The sequence below is a fragment of the Bombyx mandarina genome, chromosome 18, assembly GCF_030267445.1.
Source record: "Bombyx mandarina strain Sakado chromosome 18, ASM3026744v2".
Lineage (NCBI taxonomy): Eukaryota > Metazoa > Arthropoda > Insecta > Lepidoptera > Bombycidae > Bombyx > Bombyx mandarina.
The window spans coordinates 5611810-5639176 of record NC_143224.1 but is presented as its reverse complement, the minus strand read 5'-3'; the positions used below and the strand labels follow the sequence as shown (position 1 = coordinate 5639176).

The 27367-nt window shown below is 40.1% G+C and overlaps 3 protein-coding genes across 3 annotated transcripts; 1 reads left to right on the top strand and 2 right to left on the bottom strand.

The window, feature by feature from the left end:
• The first annotated feature begins 593 nt into the window (after nt 1-593).
• CPG9 (cuticular protein glycine-rich 9) lies at nt 594-2146 on the top strand. The gene is made up of 2 exons (XM_028178858.2): nt 594-752; nt 1213-2146. Exons 1-2 carry the CDS (start codon nt 741-743, stop codon nt 1828-1830), a joined length of 630 nt encoding a protein of 209 aa, XP_028034659.2. The 5' UTR covers nt 594-740; the 3' UTR covers nt 1831-2146.
• Nucleotides 2147-5073: 2927 nt separating this feature from the next.
• On the bottom strand, nt 5074-6796 carry LOC114246369 (uncharacterized). Its single transcript, XM_028178853.2, has 2 exons — nt 6739-6796; nt 5074-6651 (listed from the first exon to the last, which is right to left on the bottom strand). Exons 1-2 carry the CDS (start codon nt 6748-6750, stop codon nt 5074-5076), a joined length of 1590 nt encoding a protein of 529 aa, XP_028034654.2. The 5' UTR covers nt 6751-6796.
• An 18545-nt stretch (nt 6797-25341) lies between these two features.
• Nucleotides 25342-26644, bottom strand: CPG8 (cuticular protein glycine-rich 8). The gene is made up of 2 exons (XM_028178870.2): nt 26562-26644; nt 25342-26474 (listed from the first exon to the last, which is right to left on the bottom strand). Exons 1-2 carry the CDS (start codon nt 26571-26573, stop codon nt 25449-25451), a joined length of 1038 nt encoding a protein of 345 aa, XP_028034671.2. The 5' UTR covers nt 26574-26644; the 3' UTR covers nt 25342-25448.
• Nucleotides 26645-27367: the final 723 nt, after the last annotated feature.

The window sequence follows — 27367 nt, the reverse complement described above, 5'->3', positions numbered from 1 at the left end:
ATTATTATTGTTATAGCTCTGGCTGGCCTTGCTCTTATTGTGAAGGTGGATATTAAATTAAGTAAATACACAATGAAAAGGTTCTCAGTGTACATAAGCTGCCTAAAATTTTTATGTCCTGTTACTAAACCAATGAAAACAACTTTCATAATTGATGAACATGCAACCGTATTGCTCAAGAAACTTTTTCTATTTCTTAATGTTTTAAATGTCCTCGTAACAGAAGAAATTATAAGAAATGTCGTGATCAGACAATGATAGACACGTCCTCACATATCACAACATACTAAGATAATTTGAATTATTCATGATTTACATTAATAAATGAAGCCGAGCATAATAAAACCATAGATTTAATATATTACATTTGAAACATTTGCGAAAGAGTTCTTACGTAAAAATGTAAATAAAATATCTCGTGTGCCCTGTTTATTTTTAAACAATTAGAGACGCGCCTACTATCGATGAGCGTTACGTGATAATTATGACAAAATATGCTAATTTCGCTTCGATCGAACGCTTTTTCCATACATCTCTCAACAAATTTCTATCTATTGTTCAAAACGAGACACCGACTGACTGACAATGTATTGTAGTTCAGTGTACACGTAACTCCAAGCGAAGCACTCCACACTCGCCGGTTAAGAGAAAACGGGTATAAAAGCGATGCAAATTACAATTACTAGCATTACCCACCACCCTCTCAACGAGTACGGTACAACAGTAATCTAGCGACCAAGATGAAGTACCATGTGCGTAATATTCTTGTATATTTATTTTTAGTAGTGCAAGTGTCTATAGTGCTTATAATTCGAAAGTAACCGTGATCATACGTCTCTGGACCGTCTGGACCTACGTTTAACACAAAACGTTTCAATCTAATATTTATTCTAAAATTTGTTTTTATCTGACTTCAATAGCGACATTTAGTCTAGAACACCTAAGCACATCGGTGAAATAGCAAGTCATTTCCTGTTTATCGAAGAAACTCACAACTGATTAATGCAATAACTTATTGAAGCATCGATAGGGTTCTCACTTCCTGTTTAATCGATTTCTTGTTCGGCCCGGTCTCTAAGGAAGTTTATAGTATGAAATAGATAGTTCTATGGAGACAGCTCTCTCGCAAAACTAGTTTCAATTCAACTACCATAACTTTGTACATTCAACTTAGCATTTTCTAATTTAAAATTTTTATTTTCGATGTTACAGATCTTCCTGGGACTCATTGCCGCAGTGACTGCTTTTCCTGGAATAATACATGATGAAGCTCCCCAAGTCGAAGCGAAATACGACCACCAGTCTTTGATTGGTGAATCTGGACACCATCATCAAATTGAACACGAACACGCCAAATCTCACCAGTCGATCAAGTTCGAACACTTCCACCCCGTTCCTGTGTACGTGAAGAAGGAGCACAGCCACCTTCTGAAGCATCCTCTTGAAAAGGGAAAATCAGAGCAAAACCTCAAGCTGATTCATCCTGAGACTGAACACAAGCACGGCGGTGGACTTGTCCTCGAGGACGACAGACACAACATTGAACACCATATCGCTTCTGCTGGTCTTGAGCACGGAAGCTTTGAACACGGAGGTCTGGAACAAGGTCTGGAGCATGGAGGTTTGGAACACGGAGGCTATGAGCACGGTGGTTTCGAGCAAGGAGGTTATGAGCACCTATCCGGTGGCTTCAAAGGCTATGAAGGAGGCGAAGGCTTGAAGACTTACGCTGAACTTCAGCAACCAGAGGACCACGGCCATTACTACGCTGAACACGGACAGGCTTTATCTAGCGACAGCGGCGAGGGCTACAAATACGAAAGCTACTAACCTTATAAAGGCATCACTAAATAAGCAACTGTCTGAATATGTTTTAGGTCTGTCTCTTGCCTAATGAAATTAGAGTTTATTTAGATCGTAGGGATTAAGACTCATCGATCTTTATGCGGTTTAAATTAAATGCTTATTTGAGCTATTTCGAATACCTGTACCTGATTTAGACTTAATTCAAAAGTAACATGTCTGGGCAATCTCGTCGTGAAAATGTTTGTTCGGTGTGATCTAATTTAGTCAAGTATGTTGTGAAATGTGAAATCCGATGTTACGTTTTTAAAATGAGTGTTGATTTTTTAGATCGTTGAATCATGTTTGTGTGTTTTTTTTTGTGTGGCTAAAACCTATTGTTTTTTTAATTAATTGATTTTGCATAAGGCATACGTTGAGTCCCAGTGAAAATGTGATATTAATAAATGTTGGTTTTTTTATTATTATTAAAACCAGTCTTTTTTTCTTTCACCCTATACTATCTACCTCACACATATACTAAGTTAGTTCTAACAATTTCAGATCATATCGCTATGCTAGTACAGTAATAATTACCCGGGTAGTTATGTAGAGCACAACAACTTGTGCTCTGTACAGCATAACTATCTGGTTCCGGACAGGAGTGCAATCACGCAACAGAATAAGCTAATTTCAGAATAAGAATATGGTAATTTCAGAATTACACAAACAATTTTCGATAAAGCAATGAATGTGGTTTATTCCGTTGAAATACTTACCTAGAAGCATGTTTGACTCGCACTTTCGATAAAATTAAATATAACTATAGCTATTTAAATTTTGCGTTAGTGTGGTGAGAGAATTTAATTTAAACACATTATTGATACATAACCGTAGAGAGGTTAGGGTCTTTTTGTTGTTATTCGGTTACGTTACGTATCGAATTGATTTCTCAGTTTTAATTTTATTTCAATACATGTAATGTGTTTGGTCTCACACGAAGTATTTAAATCGATTACGCTGTCTAGACTCTAGAACGTAATTTAAGTCACGAAAATTATAAAAAAACATTTTTTTTTTAAATCTAAAATTAAATTTATGACAAAAGTAAACAACATAAACGTTCATTAAGGAGAATTTGCATAAAAGATAACTTTTCTCTTTTCATTATTTATTTTTTATTTTTATTGCATACACATGCCATTTATGAAACTAATCGGCTAGCAAAACTCTTCATAAATAGAAACATTAACTCATCATTCCATTTTAAACGCAGCATTCTATTCAAACAGACTTGTTATATATGTTCCGAACTAGATCTCCAAATAGAGATACAGCTGTTTGTGAAAGAAATTAGAAAAAAATGTTAATTTTTGAACATTAAACACACTGTGGGCCGTTCACAGCATACAAAGTTTACGTGACACGGAATATACATATTTCTTGTAATTTTAAAACGCGGCGACATCTCGGCTTCCTGGTCGACGATTTCATATTCATTCGTTAGGAGGCCGCGGCTTTCTACATCGTGATACACAACATATTTTGTGCCTATTGCAATTCAATAAAGCGGAAGGATTGTTGTGACCGAAATTCTCGAAAACTCCGAAGCTTTCGGTGTCGACGCAAGGTTTTGAAACCGAATGACTCATGATTTAAATGCTCTGATATCGAATTTCTTAATAATTTTATTTTATTCTCGTTTTTGTTACTGTGACTTTTATTAACTGCATCGAGTATTACATTCGCCTAGTGCATCGCTACCGCGTTTCGCTGTGAAAACTAGATTTATCACTTTATTTCTAATGGCCATTATACAAACACAACGCTTATGCCAACGCATTATTGTTAATTTCCTGTATTATCATTTCAAAAATTGAGAAATATTATAATTTATACTGAATGATTCCTTTGATCATAATTTTTAGTTGTGATAAAGTATTGGAAATCTCTACTTAAATTGTTATGCTATTTTGAAAACAACCGAATCTTTCAATTAACTAAAATTGTCGGTCTAAAACTAGATCCAAACTAATTTACATTGAATATTTTTTAATAATTCTAGTTTGATAGATTTGTAGATAAGATGTTATACACGGTGAAAAACGTTTTTAAAAACGGGAAGTTATTTAAATTTCGCATTAATTGGCCATCAAAGAAATCTAGATAATGATTGGGTATTGAGCTTTGGATGAACAAATGAGGAACAAATGATTCTGCGTGTCATCATCATCAACATCAGCTTCGCCAACACTACTGCTCTGACAAGATTTTCCGACTAAGAAGAATTAAGTGTATTATAATCACAGATAGGTACCACAAACCTGCCTATTTCTGTCGCGAAGCAGTCATTCCAGTTTAAAGACTGGATTAGACATTATATAATACAACTTGAGGATTTGATCACGTGTCTACAAGTATGAATTCATGAGGTCTATATTCACTTTGTTAAGTCTGAGCTCTCGCCTAAAGGATAACCGTGAGCTCACCCAATTGTACCCATTTTTACCCACTTGTACCAATAATAGAATCTAAAGTGCTTAGCTATTCATTTTTAACTAAGATGGCCGAGTATAGAACAATACATTTGAAGTTCATTTGGAGCTAGGGCTTAGAGCCCATTTAGGCACTACAACAATAATGTCTCTATACATTTTCAGATCAAAGTATCTGTTGCATTGAAAATACATGATTGATTGTTTTGCGGTCAATATAAGGACAAGAATGGTCACCACACATTCACATTACAACATGCAGTAGGTGTCACAAATAAATACGAACGGTATTTTATTTTGAAGCATATATAAGGTACTAGTGTACGGTGCATTTATATGAAAAAGAAAACTAGCTAGGATCGAAAAACGACATAATCGCATGGTGATAATTACATCGAGCGATTTATCACATTAGACCATTTTTATAATTCAATTTGATGATATTATTATATAATAATACGCTATAAATCTTATGGTGAATGGAAGAAATGAATCTTAAGTTAAATGTGCCTGTCAGTTTAGCTATTTTTCTATTTCATATTTGTCCTATTTTTTTTATTACGTAAATGGCTAATCGAGGTCATGGCACCTGGGGTTAAGTGGTTGCTGTTGTTCATAGATAATATAATATGACAAAGTCACAAGGTCTAGAGCGTAGAAGCACAAAATCAATACAATTTTTGTAAAAAAAAATGTTTTTATTAAATATATCTACAAAACATAACAATAACTACAGATCATGAAAACAGACAACAATAATATACTAAAACATGTAACGATTAAAACTGATTAAATACTAATGCTCCCACACGTGTCGTAGGACAGTCAACCTTTCAGGCCTGCGGAAAGGAGCGCCAGCTGGAGTCTCCCTTTTGATTTCAATAGGAACGATGCGCTCCACTAAATATGGTTTGTTACCCTTAACGGTAGACTTAGAGATAGTTACAGGTATGCGCTTTTCAGATTCTCTGGGTGCAGGTCTATCTGTTTTCACAACTGGAGTTGGGGCTGCTTTAGTGAACTGTAATGGAATAACGAAAGGTTTAGCTCCTTTCTTTTGAGCAGCCTCAGAACTGCGTAGCTTTGTCAGTGTTGATACATTAACTAGCTTAGCGGAGACAGGACGACGTTTCTTGGCGCGTAGCTCTTCTTTCACCAATAAAGGATTTGTTTTAGCGAGTACCTCGGCCCTTGCCAAGGCATTTTGTTTTTCCAAATTTGCTTTCAATTTCTCAAGCTCGATGGCGTATTTCTGATCGTTATGTTTTGGAGCTTCCTTCAATTCACGCAAAGCTGTCTGGAGTTGTAGTTCACGTTGCAAAAGCTTGCTCCTTTGTTGGGTGATGGATTGCACAACTTTGTCGCTATTGAGGAGTGGAGTTAAGAGCTCTGCAAGTTTCTCTTGCGCGATCTCTTCTTCAGTTTCGGCTTGTTGTTCTTCTTGGGCAACCTCCTGAGCGAGCGTCTGAGGAGTTTCCTGTGCGGGTTCTTGGGCAGCTCCCTGGGCGGGCTCTTGAGACGGTTCCTCTACAGGAGTGATGGCAGGCACTGAAATATTGTCATCGTCCAAAGGAACTAATCTAAACTTCTTCTGTAATAATGCTTCAAGATCAGTTTTCGCTTCTTCCTTCTTCTTTTCAGTTTTCTTGGTTTGGTTACGTGGCTTTGTTTTTTGAGACTGTTCCGATGCTGGAATACGAGGAGCAGCGTTAGCCTTCGCCTTCTTATTTTGTTTTCTGACAGAAGGAGCAAGATATCTATCTTCACGTTGCTTTTTAGCGGGTCTAAATCTAGCTGGAATAGTTCTCGGTCTCTCTGTGATTTCTTCTTCTTCCTCTTCTTCTTCTTCCTCATCTTCATCTTGCTGCTCTTGTTCTTGTTCTTGGTCCTGCTCTGGTTCCTGTCCTTCTTCTTGTTCTTCTTCCTCTTGTTCATCTTGCTCTTCCTCCTGTTGCTCTTCGTCTTGTTCTTCGCCTTGCTCTTCTTCTGCTTGAGGCTCGTTATCAGCTTCAGAACTATTGTCTTCTTCCTCAATTTGGTCGTTCAGAATTTTGAGAATCTCCTCGAGTTGAGACCTGGATTGTTCTTCAGTAGTTTCAGCTTCACCCTGTTCATTTTCAATGGTCTGTTCTGGTTCCTCAGTCTGAGCTTCAGCTTCAGGCTCAGCTTCTGGAAGTTGAGGTCTCACTACGGCACCACGGGCTTCAAGCGCTTTAACTTGACTGGGTGTTAAGTATAAAATAACTTCTTTGGTTTCATATTTCGAATCTGTTTGTGACGAAGGAGTGGATGGTTCGTAGAATTTTTGCGGGCCAAGATCATAGCGTCCTGCATGCACCGACGCCAGAAATATTGAAGCTAATACGCACCACAACTGAAAAAAAAAAATTTTTTTTTTAATAAGGGCAACGGTTTGAAACATATTAATCCATTTGGTGTTCTCTGTGATTAATGTACTCACGTGAATTTCCATGGCTGCAAATGTGAGTGATGAGAGCAGCCTGTGGACTGATAGGACGCTGTTTGTCGTCTGTGCAGAAACAAGGAAGACCTCCGATTTTATACACAAGATGAGTGTTCGAAATCTTCTACAAATTCGTAACTAGCTCGTCGCTATTAGTGAAGAGCCGATGTCGATTAACACGAAATTCTTATAAATTATGTTAATTTACCTATTACGAATTTTGTTCTATGTGTAAGTTCCATTTTTCATTTGAGGCTTCATTTTAGTACTAAATTTATTTATTACTAAAATTCATTATATTAGCATTCAGATTTTTGCATTTTAAATTTAGTTAAATTTTTTAACTTTCGTTTTAAAGCGCATTTTGTGTGAAAATCCAAACCAGCCCATCTGATTTTTTTCTTTTCACTTAAATTATAACTCTTAAATTTAAATTAAATATCTAAAATCATTTTCTATCTAGAATTTCTATCATTTACTGTTACTACCATATACAGTGATATAACATTGTTTGAATATAGAGGATTTATTTTCGACAAATTCATTAAAACAAAGGTGAATCTAATTTGACCGTAAAGTTCACAAAGAAACCTAATGCTTAGTTACATTGTTGTTGAATTGTAACAAATAACAAAACAGACTACGTACGTTTTGTGCGACCATACTGGAATTTTTTTCTGATTGAAATGGTACCAAAAGTGGGAATATTTTCATATTTTTAAAATACCTATTTATTTATTAGCATTAGTTTTATGATATATGTTATATGTTGTTAGAACAAAATAAAAGTAAAAAAGTCAAAAAAGAATCGATAAATTTAATCGAATTGATTTTCGATATCGATATTCTAATAATTTCAAGTCGTATGGGACGTAGTTATCTACGCACTTTTTACATAAATTGCATTATAATATGGATCTGTGATGAAATTTCGATCATTTCACAAAATTTCGTTTTCAATTAAACAAATATAAATATTCAGATGCGTGCCTCGGAGAAAGATCATGTTGCCGTGAAATAGAGTCGCATTTCCAATGCCCTGTTTGATAAATTTTAAAATATTTCATTTTTATTATACAAGAACACTGGGCGGGCGTAACAGTATTCAATTTAATGGCTTTAGGCATATAAAATATATGATATGTATACATATGTTGATCATAAGAATAAATTTACCATGTTGAAGATGTAGCTGTGTAGAATATCTTAGTGAAATTAGGCCTGAGCAGATAATAATATTACTCTAATTTATGACATACTTAAAATAGCTTAACGTTTATCAGTGCAGGACATAGTTTTCTTACAGCAGTATATAATATGAATATGATAAGCGTAAAATTACAAATTTTGTAGTACGTTTTTGTTCTGCATTCTACTTTCCGTATTTATATTTACCAAATGTGTTTTCAGTTCCATAAAAACACCAATACGTGACCAGGACGGTGTTTAAAAGTTACGTGACCGCATGTTTCATAGGTTTCCAGATAGCGTGGTGCCTGTAATTAAACATAATGGAATCGTCTTTTATCAAAAGCCCTGAAAACCAAAACTATATTATTCCAGCGGCTTTTCTTTTCTTTTTTTCTTTTTATTTTATTAAGAACACACGAACACTCGAACGGTAAGCGACATTGACACTGTGACGGGAGTCGGTGTTTCTTAAACGGTTTAAATAAAATTAAACTTATTTATGTAAGACGAATGTTTGCTGGAGGGAAGCGATTGGAAAAGGAAAGCCATGGACAAAGTGATTTGGAAGAAGCTGGAGGAGGCCTTTACCCGAGAAGGGGTTCCGATCAATGGTACAGAAGAAAGTAAGGTTAGCGAATAAAAAAATAATAAAGAAATTCTACCCTAGTATATTTAGATATTAAATCGCATGTAACAACGATATCATTATGGATTGGAACTAAACAGGCTTTATTATTATTATTATTTATGTAAGACGAATGTGAGCGAGTTTTGTCGTGTGATTTTCTTCTAAGTATTCTTTTTATAGGACTTCGTTGACAAGTACACTCCGGGCCTTGTGTTAAATGATAACCTTCAAACAATACGACGTAAATAACTCCACCCATCTTGAAACATGAAATTGACGTCTCAATTATATTGTACAGCTGTTGTTCGCTCTAAACTAAACACAGAGCTGCTTTGGGGATCAGAGTAAGAATACCACGCCCTACAACTAATAAAAAAATGTGTTGAAAATTTATTGATGTTAGTTCGTAATCGTGTGAACAAGACGATTATTTTACGAAAGGCTCTCAGCTAACGTAATTGCACTGCGACAATCCCACCCTTGCATCGAAGAATTTCTTCTTATGTACTCGTAAATTAGACTCAACACTTATCGGTAACCGTACTCGTCGAACTCGACAAAGAGGTCGACGTGCAACCTAACCGATGCATCAGCCCGCTGAGTTTCTCGTCGGATCTTCTCAGCGGGTCGCGATTCCGATCCGGTAGTAGATCCATTCGCGAAGCAATCGCTCTTGAGTTGTTAGGTCTCTTTCGGAGACGCTCGGGCAGTTGTTAGCAAATCCCACCCCTCCTGGCTGAGCCTTTGCTCGCCCACCTGTCTTGGTGAAACTGGAAGGGCCTTCGGGCCTCCAGTAATCTTTCAATCATAAAACAACAAAAAAAATATTCAAGTATAAAATATTGTTGAAATATTTCTTTCTCAATTGAATTATGTGATGATATCTTTTCTATGATTCGGGCTACCTTGATAGTAGGCTGTTTCACCGCTATTGCTAAACACCATATTTCAAAACCATATTTGATCGATTTGCAAATGTTCTTCAATATAAAACTGATATAATCGTCAGCAGAGTGTGTGTGTCTGTGCATTCCTATATTGCTTCTACGATGGTTGAGCCTATTTCAAATTAGGGCAGGGTGTCTTGTGAGCCTGCACTTGTAGGTACTACCACCTTGTCTATTCTTGCCGTGAAGCAGTAATGCGTTTCGGTTTATAGGGCGGGGCAGCCGTTGTACTGTTAAAATTGTGACTTAGAACTCACGTCTCAAGCTGGGTGGCCGCAATTACGTTGTTGGTATCTCTGGGCTCCACCAACTACTTAATGCCAAGTGGGCCGTGATATCCTGTGTCCACCCATAGTAAAAAAGTCAATTTCAGTGCGGCATAATAAGTTAAACTAAAGATAGATCGAGTGATTAAATTCAATTAACAATAGAAACGATCGTTTGGAATCTCTGGGTCTGCGGATGTTCCATGGGGAGTGCTCTGAGAATTTGTTTGAGTTGATACCATCATCTCGTTTTTACCATCGCACTGCCCGCCACCGAAGTAGAGTTCATCCATACTACCTGGAGCCACTTCGTTCAACCACAGTGCGTTTCCAGAGATCTCTTTTGTCATCTTTTCTGACACGTACCATCCAGCTTTGGAATGTGCTCCCCTCCATGTGGTTTCCCGAGCGCTATGACATATCCTTCTTTAAACGAGGCTTGTTGAGAGCACTTAATGGTAGGCAGCGGCTTGGCTCTGCCCCTGGCATTGCTGAAGTCCATGGGCGACGGTAACCACTCACCATCAGGTGTGCTGTGTGCTCGTCTGCCTACAAGGGCAATAAAATGAAAAAGATAAAATAGAAGACGAACGGTGATTGTTTTATTTTACAAGACTATTTGTCTACGGCGATTCTTATAAATATTAAATCTAAAAAAGAAAAAATAAACAGGTTTCTCAATTATAATTTAGACTACATAAATAAAATATCAGTCCTACAACAATATTTTATAAAATTCGTGAATCTGCACGCAAACTTTCATAATTACTGTAACAGGTTTTAAGTTTTATTTTATTGATGATTTGCCATTTTAATAAATTATTAAAATTTCGCAAATATAGAAAGTTTGAATCTCCAAGGAAAGAACAGGACTTGTATGATAATGACTATCAAGAGAGCCTTGCAGCTTGAATTGAAATATGGACTAAGCCCAGAGCAGCTTTGACCTTTTGGATTATCGCAGTGAATAAATTAGTAATTAAATTAAATAACAAAGTAAATATCGAACATCCACGTGCAAGCTTTGATGTATTTGTGGCCTAAATGTTATGATGCCCGACGTATGTGCTGGTTACGAGGGACGCAGCTATGCATGTGATCGAATTTTTGAAGAAGATATGTACTCAATCTTGAACAAGAACGATTTCTCGGATGGGGAAATAAAATGGAATGATTAAAAGCCGCTAAACTCAAAATGCGTCAATAGTGGTGGAATGGTGTACTATCAGCTAACGCGGGTAGGTTTTTTTTTTGGTCAGGAGGAAATCGCCGGTTTTCCGCCCTCCACTGGTGATGGAGGGCGGGGCATATCAGAGTCGAACTGACTAAAACTTCCTGTCGCCCAACAACCAACGTCCAAACCTCGCATGAGACAGAACTCATGAAAAGGTAAAGGGGGGAAAGTGAAGCGTTTAGTGCGGAGCACATCTCTCCCATCAACCTCCCCCTAGTGCGGGTAGGTACCAAAATCCTGTCTATTTTTACTGCGAAGCATTGATTGAGTTTACAGGGTGGGATATCCTTTGTACAATATACCTAGTCAGGTCATAAATTCTGTCATATGTTTAATGTAAAATAATTGAAACAAGTTTATTCATTATGTAACCATTCATATACCAAAATGAACTTAACAAGACATAGATTCTTATGACACTAAAGTTTATTCAAAATGACCTCCGTGATTTTGAATACAGGCCTTCAATCTGCGCAGCCAGTCGTCTATCGCAGCACGAATGAGGTCCATGTCAATATCGGCGGCTGCCTTAATCAAGGATGTCTTGAGTGACTCCAAATTGGGATGAGGCTTTGAGCACGCCTTTTCCTCCAAGTGTTGCCATATCTTGTAATCTAACGGATTCAAATCTGGACTGGAGGAGGGCCAGTCTTCGTGCCGGATGAAGTCGATTTCACGCGCCGCCAGCCAGTCTTGTGTGCTCTTCGCTCTATGAGCTGGCGCCGAATCTTGTTGGAATACCCAGTGCCTGTTATTGAACATGGTATGAGAAACAGGTTCCACAAGGTTCGTCAGGACTGTATTTTGATACACAACTGCATTCGTTTTTACACCTTTCTCACAAAAATGTACCTCTGTTAAGTCCCAATAAGAAACTCCCAACCATACCATGAGCGAGGATGGAAAATGACCTCGTTGGACACGCGGAATACGGTTGCTCGCTTCTTCACTACTGTGTGCGTACACCTTATAATTTTGTTTGTTGTAGCTCTCTTCTACGGTAAAGTTTTTTTCATCCGAAAAAATAATTTCCCGATATTTTTTTCCCGTGTACCGCTTCAACAAAACGCGGCATCTCTTCAGTCTCAGGTCCATTAGACGAGCATTCAAACGATGTCCTGTTTTTCTTCGATATGCCCGAAGCCCTAAGTCTTCATTTAACACCCTTTTCACCGTGGTTCTGCTTAACCCCATCTGAAGGGCCAACAGTTTCTGCTTACGTTTGGGATTTCTTTGAATTCGCGCCTTCACAGCTTTTATCGCTGCTGGAGTCCTAACAGGCCGAGGGCGACCACTTCTTGACCTGTCATCTACACTAGAGTCTTCATTGTATCGTTTGATGGTACGATAAACGAATCTTTTGGTTATATTCAAATTTTTCGGTATGTTAAAAATTTGTATTGGCGCGTAACCGCAACGATGCAACGCAATAACTGCAACACGGACTTCTTTAAGCGTCCACTCCATATTTAAAAATGAGTAACATTCTAAAAGTATACATTTTTATTTTCATGAACAATTCGAGATTCGAATTCAATAAACGTTTTTGTGGCCAGCATTCTAAAAGAAAAGTTTTTACTGTGTGACAATACTTATGACCTGACTAGGTAATTAGGTTTTCATCCTCAAGGTAAGCGGTAGAGTTCATGTTGTGATGTCTATGAGCTCCGATGTACGCTTGTCCAGGTAGACATACTCAATAAAAAGAGAAGGAATAATCAAAAAATTTCCAAGCTGCGAGTGAATATTTTCATTAAGCTACTGCTATTTTTAAGACATTGTACTCAGAGGTTAATAAGGTTTAATGGGGAGGAATAACCTTTAGGGAAGAATTGTGCACAAATTTAACATAAACGTAAAAATCAATTACGAAGGTAAGTGTAAAACTTCGTCCACAATTTGTCATGAAGATTTTTTTACTTTTTTATTGCTTAGATGGGTGGACGAGCTCACAGGCCACCTGGTGTTAAATGGTTACTGGAGCCCATAGACATCTACAACGTAAATGCGCCACCCAGCTTGAGATATATGTTCTAAGGTCTCAGTTTAGTTACAAGTGAGAAGAAGGTGCACTGTGGGTTCCGTTCTTCAGCTATTTTTTTTTGGTATTACATTACGTGCACGCTTGACAAAGACTTCAAATAATGTGCTTTAATTCATTTTCATCAATATATCAGCAATCCACTAGCACCGGTGTTCATTTTAGGGAATTGTTTTCTTACCACTTCTGCAGATAAAATTTCTAAGATACCTATTTATTTTCCTGTAGATATGTAGAGGACCCACGATCCAATTGATGTAGAGCGATTGCACGAGGGATTTCATAAAGTAGAAAATAATAACATAAAACAGTAACAACAGCTGTTCCAAACTCTTTTCAAATTAGATCTGGTAACTGCTTCGCAGCAGAAATGGCTACAGTGATGTCTGAGATGGCAGGTAAATACAATGAAATTACGAAAAAAATACATACAGAAAACTGAGGATAAAAAAATCCTATTCGATATACACAGGTGTTACAACTTCAAATCGTTGTTTTGAAGTTGAATTTTATTTAGGACAAGAGTTTGATTGGACCTTTCTCATTCACTTTGTTGATCTGGTCTTTCAGCTACGAGAGGGACTTCATACCAACATCGGGGGGCCTAATCAGGTGACCCTACCTTCTCATAGTGGTGGTGCGGCCAATGGATCTACATGGAAATGCCATTTGGGACCGATCTTTTTATCATCGCATCTCCCGCCATCGGAGCAGAGTTCATCCATATTATCTGGAACCGCTGCGTTCATCTGCAGTGCGTTTCCAGAGGTATTTTTTGCCACGTACCATCTGGCTATGGAATGAGCTCTCCTCCACGTTGTTTCCCGAGCGCTATGACATATTCTTCTTCAAACGAGGCTTGTGGGGAGTATTAAGCTGTAGGCAGTGGCTTGGCTCTGTCCCTGGCATTGCTGAAGTCTATGGGCGACGGTAACCACTCACCATCAGGTGGGCCGTGTGCTCGTCTGACTACAAGGGCAATAAAAATAAAAAAGATCCCTGATCGTGGGAACGGCAAATCTGCCGCAAGCATGTTGGCAGCCACCTGGGTTCTGAAGGTGGGGGCGCTCGCTATTGATAACCAGTGGCGAGGTAAACTCTGTGTACGGGCTGTGATGTGACCCCGTCCTGGTGTCATACAAACTGAGACATACAAGACTGAGCTTTCCTCAGTCTTCCCAGTTCATACTGGAGGCGTAGTCCAAACGGTTGGCTAACTCAACAGCCGCGCAACAACCTTTGAGGCTTCACAGAGTACCGAGAGTACAGAGGTTCACAAAGTACCTACACCAGATCAGACAAGGATACTACGGGGAATACGCTCGCGGCTTGTCCTGCATAGGAAGGATGACACCGTGTCCTCATCCTATAAATCGCATCGTATCGTTCTGTACCGACTTGTCGATACTAATATTATAAAGAGGAAAGATTTGTTTGTTTGTTTGTTTGTATTGAATAGACTCCGAAACTACTGTACCGATTTGAAAAATTCTTTCACTGTTTGGAAGCTACACTATTCACGAGTGACATAAGCTATAATCTTTTTAGAAAAAAAATAGGAATCCGTACTAAAACTCCAATAATGTAACCCAGGGTATAAAAAAACTACCTAAAATATTCTTTACATCGCCTGCCCTGGGAAAACTATTGATGATAGAATAAAATAATGTACTACGACTTTGTAGAATACATTATTATTTACAAAAAGTGTTGCGTCAGCATATGTCTAACTATTATAGTTAAGCCACAATAAGTGTTGTTTTATTTAATAAAATTAAAACAACGTCGTATATCGTTGAAATTTTTTTTAAAGACACGAGCGGAGCCGGAGCGCGTCGCTTGTCTTGAATAAATGCGAATATTTAATTTTTATTTAATACACGAATGTATGTAACAGTGGAATACTCGTATAATGGGCTGTTAATGACGATGATGATGACACTAGTGTATCAGACCTAATTACATATTATCAGATGCAGATGAAAACACATGTGAACTGAATATGAAAAATTATATAATGTTTGTAACATGCTATTTTATAATAGTATTTGCGCAACAGTAATAAATAAAAGTAAAATAAATAAATACAGAATTTCTATCTTTTAAATCCAAGAAGATTTTTAAAATAAAAATCTGGGGTGCCTGATCAATAACCTTTCTGAGAAGTGATTCACAACAGCATTTATTAAAATAACTTACGTTTGACTTAGAAACATTGTATTTAATTGTTATCCTTTTCACTCACACTCATTTAAGTAAATTTATTTATTAGATTTATTTGTTTTAAAGTTGATTGATTAAAAGATAATTATGATGAAGAGTCGCGCTTTAATTTTGTATACATTTATATTTTAATACCACATTTCGACCGATATTAATTTATCGACGTTTTTATAATTGACAAGCGGTCCGCTCCGGCTCCGCTCGTTCTATAACAAAAATTTCAACGATATTTGACGTTGTTTTATTTTTTTAAATAAAATAACACTTATTGCGGCATAACTATAATAGTTAGACATATGCTGTTGCGACATTTTTTGTAAATAATAATGTGTTCTACAAAGTACATTATTTTATTCTATCATCAATAGTTTTCGCAGGGCACGCGATGTAAAGAATATTTTAGATAATTTTTTTACACCTTAGGTTACATTATTCGAGTTTTAGTAAGGACCCCTAATTTTTTTCAAAAAAAATTATAGGCTATGTCACTTGGGAATAGTGTAGCTTACAAACAGTGAAAGAATTTTTCAAATCGGTTCAGTAGTTTCGGAGCCTATTCAATACAAACTCGATTCCGATAGAGGCACCCGTCACGTGCGGACGTGCTCATCGTCCACTCGATCGCCCGGTCTTTGTTCGCCCGGCTTTTGTTAGCCCGGCCATTGTTCGCGCGGCCTGTGTTCGTGATACATCTGCCGACCAAGTGTGTTTCCTGGAAGCTTTTATTTGTTTTGTTTTAGTTATTTTTGTGTTCGTGGAACATTTGCCGACAAAGTGTTTTCCTGCAAGTATTTATTTGTTTTGTTTCTTTTTGTAATTTCTGTTTTGTTGTGCTTTTTCTTTGTCCTGTAGTAATCGCGCCGCATTGCCACCTGTGTTCAATAGAACCGCTCAGGTCCGAGAAGTTGGGGCCTCGCCGGAAGGCGAGTGTTTTTAAGACCCGGGGCCGCCCCACCTGGGTACTCAGCGATCATGGACGCTGTATTCGCGGAATTCCTCCGACTTCGCCACCCACAGCTCGCCTCAGAGTTTCTGGCCTTCAAGGCCAATCACACTGCGAGCCCTCTCGAGGACTCCGCCGCGCTCGCTGCTCCTGCGTCGCCTGTACCTGCGTGCAGAGCTTCTGCATTGAGCACCGCAGCCTCTGTCGTGCCTGCCGCTCCCGTGTCGCCTATACTGGCGAGAAAAGCTGCTGCGTCGTCCGCCGTGACCATCGTTTCAGCTGAGCGATCATCCGCGGCCTCCGTCGCGCCCTCTAAAGCACCTACACTTGCTCGTAGGTCGCCTGCACCCCCCTCCTCGTGCTCTGACTCTGACTCGGACATGGAGGTCGACCTCGCCCCCGCCTCATCGACGGATGGATTCACCCTGGTACAGAAGGGTAAGAAGCGTGCCGCGGAGTCTCGAGCTCCCGCGGCCGCTAAAATTAGCAAAGCCGTGAACGCGTCGCGCCCCCGCCCTCAGACTCCCGTTGCGCCCCCAGCCCGTGCCACTCCGTCGCCGCGTCCGGTGGCACAAAATAAAACCCAGACCCCTCCCCCGGTTATCCTTCAGGAGAAGGCAGCTTGGGATCGAGTTTGCCTGGCCCTTAAGGCCAAAAATATAAATTTCACGAATGCCCGTAACCTCGCGAACGGCATTCAAATTAAGGTTCAAACACCCGACGACCATAGGGCCCTCTCTTCTTACCTCCGTAAGGAACGTATAAGTTTCCATACTTATACGCTCCAGGAGGAGCGCGAACTCCGCGTTGTAATACGCGGAATCCCTAAAGAGTTAGATGTAGAGCTCGTCAAGGCCGATCTGTTAGAACAGGGCTTTCCAGTGAATTCTGTGCACCGTATGCACACCGGTCGCGGTAGGGAGCCATATAATATGGTTCTAGTCACCCTCCAGCCTACCCCCGAGGGTAAGAAAATCTTCAACACACAGACCGTCTGTAGGCTCTCCGGTATCGCCATCGAAGCCCCCCATAAAAAAGGCACTCCTAGCCAGTGCCATAACTGTCAATTGTACGGGCACTCTTCCCGTAACTGTCACGCGCGCCCCCGATGTGTTAAGTGTTTGGGCGATCACGCCACGGCCCTCTGCGCTCGCGACCAAAAAACCGCGACGGAACCGCCTAGCTGCATCCTGTGTCGAACACAGGGTCACCCCGCGAATTACCGTGGTTGCCCCCGAGCCCCTAAAATAAATCGCCGCGTCGCCCGCCAAAACCGCCTCCGAGCTTCCGGCCCAGACATCAAAGCCTCGGCACCCTCTGCGTCGCAGGCTAAGCCAGCGTTCGTTCCGGCGGCGGTGCCCAGTGTCTCGGCCTGGGCAAAACCGCTGCCGTACACGAACACGGCTACAACTCCCTCCTCCGCGATTCGTCCCGCCCCCGTGACTCGTCCCTCTCCCGCGACTTGCCCTACGACCGCGTCCGAAAATCTCGCTTTAGCGATCGACTTCTTTCAGTCGATCAACTTTGAGCGCGTTAACGCTTTGGGCGACGCCATTCGCGCTGCCTCCACTGCACAACACTTTATCGCCGTTGTGCAGGAATACGCCGACGTATACGCGTCATTAAATACGTACGTCCTCCCCTCACTCCGCCGGTAATCAATGGCGTATATAAGTAGAATAAAGCCCCTATCCGTAACGATAGGATTTTTTAACGCTTACGGTCTCGCAAATCAACGTGATCAGGTTTGTGATTTTTTGCGTGACCATCAAATTGATATCTTTTTAGTGCAGGAGACCCTACTTAAGCCCGCGCGCCGTGACCCTAAAATCGCGAACTATAACATGGTCAGGAACGACAGGCTCTCTGCCCGTGGTGGTGGTACCGTCATTTACTATAGAAGAGCCCTGCATTGCGTCCCGCTCGATCCTCCCGCGCTCGCTAATATCGAAGCATCAGTGTGCCGAATCTCACTGACGGGACACGCGCCGATCGTTATCGCGTCCGTTTATCTTCCACCGGATAAGATCGTTCTAAGCAGTGATATCGAGGCGCTGCTCGGTATGGGGAGCTCTGTCATTCTGGCGGGCGACCTAAATTGTAAACACATCAGGTGGAACTCACACACCACAACCCCGAATGGCAGGCGGCTTGACGCGTTAGTCGATGATCTCGCCTTCGATATCGTCGCTCCGCTAACCCCGACTCACTACCCGCTAAATATCGCGCATCGCCCGGATATACTCGACATAGCGTTATTAAAAAACGTAACTCTGCGTTTACACTCGATCGAAGTAGTTTCAGAGTTAGATTCAGACCACCGTCCCGTCGTTATGAAGCTCGGTCGCGCTCCCGATTCCGTTCCCGTCACGAGGACTGTGGTGGATTGGCACACGCTGGGCATCAGCCTGGCTGAATCTGATCCACCATCGCTCCCGTTTAACCCGGACTCTATCCCGTCTCCTCAGGATACCGCTGAAGCCATAGACATCTTAACGTCACACATCACCTCGACATTAGATAGGTCATCGAAACAAGTTGTAGCGGAGGACTTCCTTCACCGCTTCAAATTGTCCGACGATATTAGGGAACTCCTTAGAGCTAAGAACGCCTCGATACGCGCCTACGACAGGTATCCTACCGCGGAAAATCGTATTCGAATGCGTGCCCTACAACGCGACGTAAAGTCTCGCATCGCCGAAGTCCGAGATGCCAGATGGTCTGATTTCTTAGAAGGACTCGCGCCCTCCCAAAGGTCTTACTACCGCTTAGCTCGTACTCTCAAATCGGATACGGTAGTAACTATGCCCCCCCTCGTAGGCCCCTCAGGCCGACTCGCGGCGTTCGATGATGACGAAAAAGCAGAGCTGCTGGCCGATACATTGCAAACCCAGTGCACGCCCAGCACTCAATCCGTGGACCCTGTTCATGTAGAATTAGTAGACAGTGAGGTAGAACGCAGAGCCTCCTTGCCACCATCGGATGCGTTACCACCCGTTACCCCGATAGAAGTTAAAGACTTGATCAAAGACCTACGTCCTCGCAAGGCTCCCGGTTCCGACGGTATATCTAACCGCGTTATTAAACTTCTACCCGTCCAACTCATCGTGATGTTGGCATCTATTTTCAATGCCGCTATGGCGAACTGTATCTTTCCCGCGGTGTGGAAAGAAGCGGACGTTATCGGCATACATAAACCCGGTAAACCAAAAAATCATCCGACGAGCTACCGCCCGATTAGCCTCCTCATGTCTCTAGGCAAACTGTATGAGCGTCTGCTCTACAAACGCCTCAGAGACTTCGTCTCATCCAAGGGCATTCTTATCGATGAACAATTCGGATTCCGTACAAATCACTCATGCGTTCAACAGGTGCACCGCCTCACGGAGCACATTCTTGTGGGGCTTAATCGACCAAAACCGTTATACACGGGAGCTCTCTTCTTCGACGTCGCAAAAGCGTTCGACAAAGTCTGGCACAATGGTTTGATTTTCAAACTATTCAACATGGGCGTGCCGGATAGTCTCGTGCTCATCATACGGGACTTCTTGTCGAACCGCTCTTTTCGATATCGAGTCGAGGGAACCCGCTCCTCCCCACGACCTCTCACAGCTGGAGTCCCGCAAGGCTCTGTCCTCTCACCCCTCCTATTTAGCTTATTCGTCAACGATATTCCCCGGTCGCCGCCGACCCATTTAGCTTTATTCGCCGACGACACGACTGTTTACTATTCTAGTAGAAATAAGTCCCTAATCGCGAAGAAGCTTCAGAGCGCAGCCCTAGCCCTAGGACGGTGGTTCCGAAAATGGCGCATAGACATCAACCCAGCGAAAAGTACTGCGGTGCTATTTCAGAGGGGAAGCTCCACACGGATTTCCTCCCGTATTAGGAGGAGGAATCTCACACCCCCGATTACTCTCTTTAGTCAATCCATACCCTGGGCCAGGAAGGTCAAGTACCTGGGCGTTACCCTGGATGCATCGATGACATTCCGCCCGCATATAAAATCAGTCCGTGACCGTGCCGCGTTTATTCTCGGTAGACTCTACCCCATGATCTGTAAGCGGAGTAAAATGTCCCTTCGGAACAAGGTGACACTTTACAAAACTTGCATAAGGCCCGTCATGACTTACGCGAGTGTGGTATTCGCTCACGCGGCCCGCACACACATAGACACCCTCCAATCCCTACAATCCCGCTTTTGCAGGTTAGCTGTCGGGGCTCCGTGGTTCGTGAGGAACGTTGACCTACACGACGACCTGGGCCTCGAATCAATTCGGAAATACATGAAATCAGCGTCGGAACGATACTTCGATAAGGCTATGCGTCATGATAATCGCCTTATCGTTGCCGCCGCTGAGTACTCCCCGAATCCTGATCATGCAGGAGCCAGTCACCGTCGACGCCCTAGACACGTCCTTACGGATCCATCAGATCCAATAACCTTTGCATTAGATGCTTTCAGCTCTAATACTAGGGGCAGGCTTAGGGACCCCGGTAACCGTACTCGTCGAACTCGACAAAGAGGTCGACGTGCAACCTAACCCATGCATCAGCCCGCTGAGTTTCTCGCCGGATCTTCTCAGCGGGTCGCGATTCCGATCCGGTAGTAGATTCATTCGCGAAACAATTGCTCTTGAGTTGTTAGGTCTCCTTCGGAGGCGCTCGGGCAGTTGTTAGCAAATCCCACCCCTCTTGGCTGAGCCTTTGCTCGTCCACCTGTCCTGGTGAAACTGGAAAGGCCTTCGGGCCACCAGTAAACTTTCAATCATAAAAAAAAAATAAAAAAAAAAAAAAAAAAAAAAAAAAAAAAAAAAAAAAAAAAAAAAAAAAAAAAAAAAAAAAAAAATACAAACAAACAATCTTTCCTCTTTATAATATTAGTATAGATAGCAAAAAATTACTTCATTAAATAATTGTATTTTCTTTAGTTTTTGCGAGTCGTAGACATGTTTAAATATAATTTTGCGATAAACTGTGAAGAATCCGAAACGTCGAAGTTAGTATAATGCTTAGTATAATGATAACAAAAGCGAGGTTCAACCGTAGAAGTATTATAGTTTTATTTAATAAATATTCATGTCGTCTGATGCTAATAACTTTGATTATGTGTGTTTCTATTCTGAACTTAAAAATAACTGACCTTGTATTTTGAGTTCTAGGCCTTAGATAAATTTAAGTTGAGTATTATTTTTAAGAAAAGTGTAACAGAGCGTATATTCTAGAAAAAATAGCATGAAAACTAGGTACCGAACTAGGTTTTTGTTCTAATTAATATGTATTAATTCAAGATGTCTCAGTCTGCACTGATAGAAGCCCGTATCCACAACTGAGTTTTTCGAAAAATTAGGGTTTCCAATTTCTCAGCTGTGAAGCGAAAATTTTTGATCAAGAATAATCTCTTCCTATACCTACACGTACTAGTAGCTGCTCTGCACGCGTTTTATGCAAGAGCATCCGGGTGATGGAAGACCGGCTATCCTCGACCCACGCTGGTTCTGGTCCAGCTGGGTATTCCGTAGGATAGCTCACTCTAACCGGCGCCATCTAGGCGGGGTTCGGATAGCCTGCCGACCGAGAGGGCTGGTGGTCGTGGCGCCGACGACCGCCGGTTCAGCGTCCCGAGGGGGAGGGTGATGGGAGAGATGTGCTCCGCACTTAACGCTTCACTTTCCTCCCTTTGCCTCTTCATGAGTTCTGTCTCATGCGAGGTTTGGACGTTGGTTGTTGAGTGACAGGAGGTTTTAGTCAGTTCGACTCTGACATGCTCCGCCCTTCATCCCCAGTAGAGGGCGAAAGTCCGGCGATTTCCTCCTGACAAAAAAAAACGTACCTACTAGTAATAATGTTTTCTGTACATATCATCTCAAATTATCAAATAGATTATGTATTTATCTACTTGGTAAGTTCGTAAGCTTTTCATAATATAATCTATATATCAATATATTATATTTGAAGTATGTTCCAGCTTATAAAATTTGCTTAGATTTTGAGCTATATGAAAATGTATAAGCTTTCAGTTCATAATACATTTCCCCACATAGAATATTCTGAGCAATCGTTGAATAAGTAACATGCCACTGATCATTTCCTGTAATACATAAATAAGTGTCAAATATTATCTTAACATAAGGTATTTTGCATAGTGTCAAATACAACTAATATTAATTAAGTAAAAATTTCGAAATCGTCGTGGCCTAAAAGATAAGACGTCCGGTGCATTCGTGTTGAGCGATGCACAGGTGTTCGAATCGCAAGCGGGTACAAATTTTTGTAATGAAATACGTACTCAACAAATTATTTTGACGATTGACTTCCACGGTGAAGGAATAACACCGTGTAATAAAAATGATGGAGTCTGAGAAGAATGTGTGGTGACACCCTTCTCAGCAGTAGCTGCTTGAACAACTTATCCACGTACAACAGCAGGTAATAGATGGAGGGCCTTCGCCTATTCCTGCCGCGCTTGGGCAAGGCTTACCCAGTTTCCAGGTTTCCGTGAAGTAGCTTGTGGACAGGATGGAACCTATACAATGAGACTTAAACATTGTCCTCAATACTTTGCAATAAACTACTCATTACTCAATCACAGTCTAAAGCAATTGCCAAATAATATCGATTGAATTGTTGAATTTTTTTCAACTTAGACCACCTCATGTTTTATGTAGGAGTTTTTGCTTTGAAAAATTACCAGGCGTTAGTTGATTCAAAAACTAAAGCAAACTTACAACTCTAAGAATAAATAAATAATAGCTAAAAAAAACTAACAATTCGCTTTTATAGAAAATCCAACTAAAAAACTAGAAAATAATTTTATTGTAATAAAAATCTTGAGGTGCGCTGTGTTAATAGCATAAATATTTTATTGACAGATATGAATAGAAGTCTTATCACTTTGATAATATCTTAAAAAGCGCCCCAAGGTGTTTTTTTTTACAATAAATGGATTTTAAATTTTTTTGTTGGATTTTTTATAAAAGCTTGTTTTTTAGTTTTTTAACTATTATTTATTTTTCATTTTTTAGTTTAAGTAGCATTATGTATCATAAATTATTCATTAATGTACATTCAGGCAAATACATCCGTTTCCAATTTGCTAAGTGAAGAAAAGAAGGCGTTCAAATGTATTTGTTGTTTTGACTGCCGAAAATAAATAAAGGGTCTAACTGTTTAAAATATTGAATTGTTATCGGACCTTGATAGGTATGCCAAATTTCGAGTTAATCCGACGTTTTGAAAGGAGTCAAAATCATGTTCAAGGATTCCATTACATTACATACATGCAAACATACCTATGAAGCTAATAAAAGCATAATAAAGAAATACACTTACCATGTCTCTGAGAGTACCTTAATCTTAATTTTCAACTTCAATAGAAGATCTATCTATAAATTGTTTTAATTTGTATCATTTAGTGAACAATTTAAAAATAATGTAATAATTTGGATTTAAAATACCAACTAATCTCAAAACTAGCTTACAGATCATTATTAATTCAAAACATCACCTACTTGTCTATTTTCAATTCATTACCGATATTACTCACGTTCATTGAATTTTGCCAAAAATATCACCTTTTCTAGGAGAGTGTATTGTAAGCCCTTAGTACAATGTGCTTTCATTAATATCTTGCCTATTAAGATCCCGACCTCGTGTCTCAACTTGCAATACTAATAATGAGTTCTAGTAACCACTTAATACCAAGAAGGCCGTTACCGCGTTTCCCATCAACGCCTTTAAAAAAGAATTATAAAATACTACAACATTAATAATTTTATTTTTATTTTTATTGCTTAGATGGGTGGACGAGCTCACAGCCCACCTGATGTTAAGTGGTTAGTGCAAACCATAGACATCTACAGCGTAAATGCGCCACCCAACTTGAGATATAAGTTCTAAGGTCTCAGTATAGTTATAACGGCTGCCCCACCCTTCAAACCGAAACGCATTACTGCTTCACGGTAGAAATAGGCGGGGTGGTGGTACCTACGCGTGCAGATTCACAAGAGGTCCTAGCACCAGTAACTTAATTTATTTTATTTATGATTTTTTTATTATCTCTATATTAAATCTAATAATTCTACATGAACAGGTTTCCAGGATTGAGTACTATGTGTGCACTGGGCTTGCAGTGTATCGACTAGCCGCTCTGCTTGTTCGTCGTCATCGAACGCCGCGAGTCGGCCTGAGAGGCCTACAAGTGAGGGCCGTTCGTGCCCCTGGCATTGCCAATGTCAGTGAGTGACCTAGTTTCCTTGCCATTTATGCACATTATGGATTAAAGAACATACGTCATGTTTTTAAGGCATCTATTTATTTTTATATGAATTCAATGATTTTGTTACTCTAGCAAAGATAAAGAAATACTCTTCCAATCTTAAAAAAAAATCGTGTCCTAACCTGCCTTTATACTGACCTCAATTGACACGTAATAATGCACATAAATCATCAGAAATCAGCTGATCTTAGAAAGTTTTTGAAATTACATTACATATACCCACGCATAATAAACTAGCTTCTCATTTCTCAATCTAAATCGATTAATTATTTAAAATCTTATGTCACGAAATGATGCAACAATAAGTTGCCTAATAATTTTCTACGTAAATTTATTCCTATTTTATATCTAACATTTGAAAATAATCTATGTAGCATACATATTAGCTATTTTATGGCGAATTAATGTTCACACAATTCAGTAGAAATGTTTTTTTATTTTTACTTTTCTAATGTTGTTTTAATAGAATGCAATCTAAACTCTGTCAAAACTTATAGCTAATATTGTTGAAAAACTATGAAAACAGGCTGAGAGTTGACGGAGCATGATGACAAAACATAATTAAAATTCGTATTTCTAAGTATTTATGGCACTATGTCAATGACTGACTGGATAAAAATATTATTTAGAAAGTTATGTTAAAAATAATTATCACATTGAGAATTTAAAAGATAAATCGGATCTAAAAATGTTCTAGATCGAATTAGAATACTAACGTTCCATTTGGAACATCGAACTGAATATTCACGAAGAATTTTTAATTTAATATGAAAGACGAATGTTTGGGAGCTGATATTAGATTCATATCTAATACACATATGTATAAGAGAGAAAAAAACTAAGTAAGTTTGTAATTTTATTAAAGGTATCTCTAAGTATATGTACAGCTAATGACTATCAGTTTTATTTACAAAACTATTGACTATTTGGCAATATCACGACTCAAAACATGTCGTTCACCAGCAGCAGCTTTTCTTCTTGTAGTGGGTGACGTGCTTAATGATGTGGAGGGGGTATGGCTTCCAGACGGGTACGGGTACCTCCACGTGCTTCTCAACTGGAACGTGCACCTTTTTGATGACTTCATAAGGCCTTTCCACAGGGATAGGCACCTTCCTGATGACCTCTACAGGGATGTGCTTGACGACCTCAACCGGGACTGGTCTCTCCACCTCAACGTGCTCTGTTTTGTATACTGGGTAGGGAACCTTCTTGACTACGTCCACGTGGACTGGGTAGGGTTGGGGAACTGGTACCTTTACCTTATGTGGCACTGGTACTGGTACGGGCTGAGGGAAGGCGACCTTGATGTGACGGGTCACTTCAATTGGGATGCGACGAACAACGTTTTGCACAACGGACTGGAGCTCGTACCTAGTGGAACCAGGGTCAGGACGGCCAACAGAAACGCTGGTTCCGATTACTCTAGGTTCACCGAAAGAACCGGAAGCACCGATTCCTCCTCCAATAGCCCCACCAGCACCAGCAAAGAAACCACCTTCTGCGCCTCCTTCCACACCACCGAACCCACCTTCGATTCCGGCACCACCTTCAAACCCAGCACCAAAACCACCGGCGTCAGGACCTGATAGTCCCGGTCCAGAAGCGATATCCGCAGCACCGAAACTTTCTACAGCACCTCCTCCTAACGGGCCGTCGCCAATATGACCGTGATCGTCGTGGTGCTCATGGACATCAATATGACCATGACCCTCGAAGTGAGCGTGATCGTCAATGTGCCCAGCATCGAAAGCGTGTCCGCCATGTGAGTGCTGTTCAATTAAACTCTCTTCTAAAACAGTCGGACCGCTTACGTGAGCTTCTGTGATACCATTTATGTGTGGTGGACCGTATGTGTTTGAAGGTGGACCGAAAGAAGCTGACGACGCGCCTAATGCTGACGACACGTATGAATCATGTTGATCTTGTAATAGTCCAGCCTGTGCTCCGTACACTAAAGCAAAAATTAAAAACGCTTTCACCTGGAACAAGGATAAAACGAAAATTTAAAACTTAAGAATTCAATAAAATTTATAGAGCTTTTCAGTTTTTTATCAGCATCAACTCACAACAAACGCCATGGCTTTTAGCTAACCGCTTTGAAGCCAGCTAAGAAAAAATTTGTTGCTGTCCTTTCCGAGTCTCGGTGGTTTGTGATGTGATAACGAATCGCGCCACATATTTATACAGCACGCTGTATCGAACGACACTCTTGAATAAATTACTTTGAGCTGGTTATCTTAGACGCTTGGTACGTCAGTAAATGCTAAAGTATAAAAAAAAATTAGTTATGCTAATCTGGACTCTCGATCTTCCTTCATAAGACGTTATGTTACATGATTATTCAAATGTTTAAAAGTATATTAACATACGGAACTAACTTTTTAGATATAGAAAACTGGATACGAAATGATGAAAACAAATGTTTTCTGCAATTTAATTAATCAGCAATTACGTGTTGAGCTTCGGTCAACAAAGGCACAAAGTACAAAACTATTTATTGCAGTGAAATACTTAACAAACTCAGTTCAAATAGCAATATTATCACAGTTCCCCGTAAACTGGTTAAATTAGGGAGTATTTGTTTAAGAAAGTATCTGAGGAGCAAATTGTATAATATATCATATGTACCATAAAACCTTTGCTGTCTATAAAATCAGATGAGATGAAATTAAACAAGAAATTTACAGCATTTCTCTTTTTTATTTTTTTGTCATTAGATGGGTAGAACGAGTTCACAATTCTGATGCTAAGGTAAGGCTACCGATGCCCATAAATAGCGACTTTAAAGCATAAATCAAGTATGGAATAATGGCTATCTTCCGATTCAGACCGAATGGTACAAATGCTTAAAGCAATTGCTCCGGAAATAGGT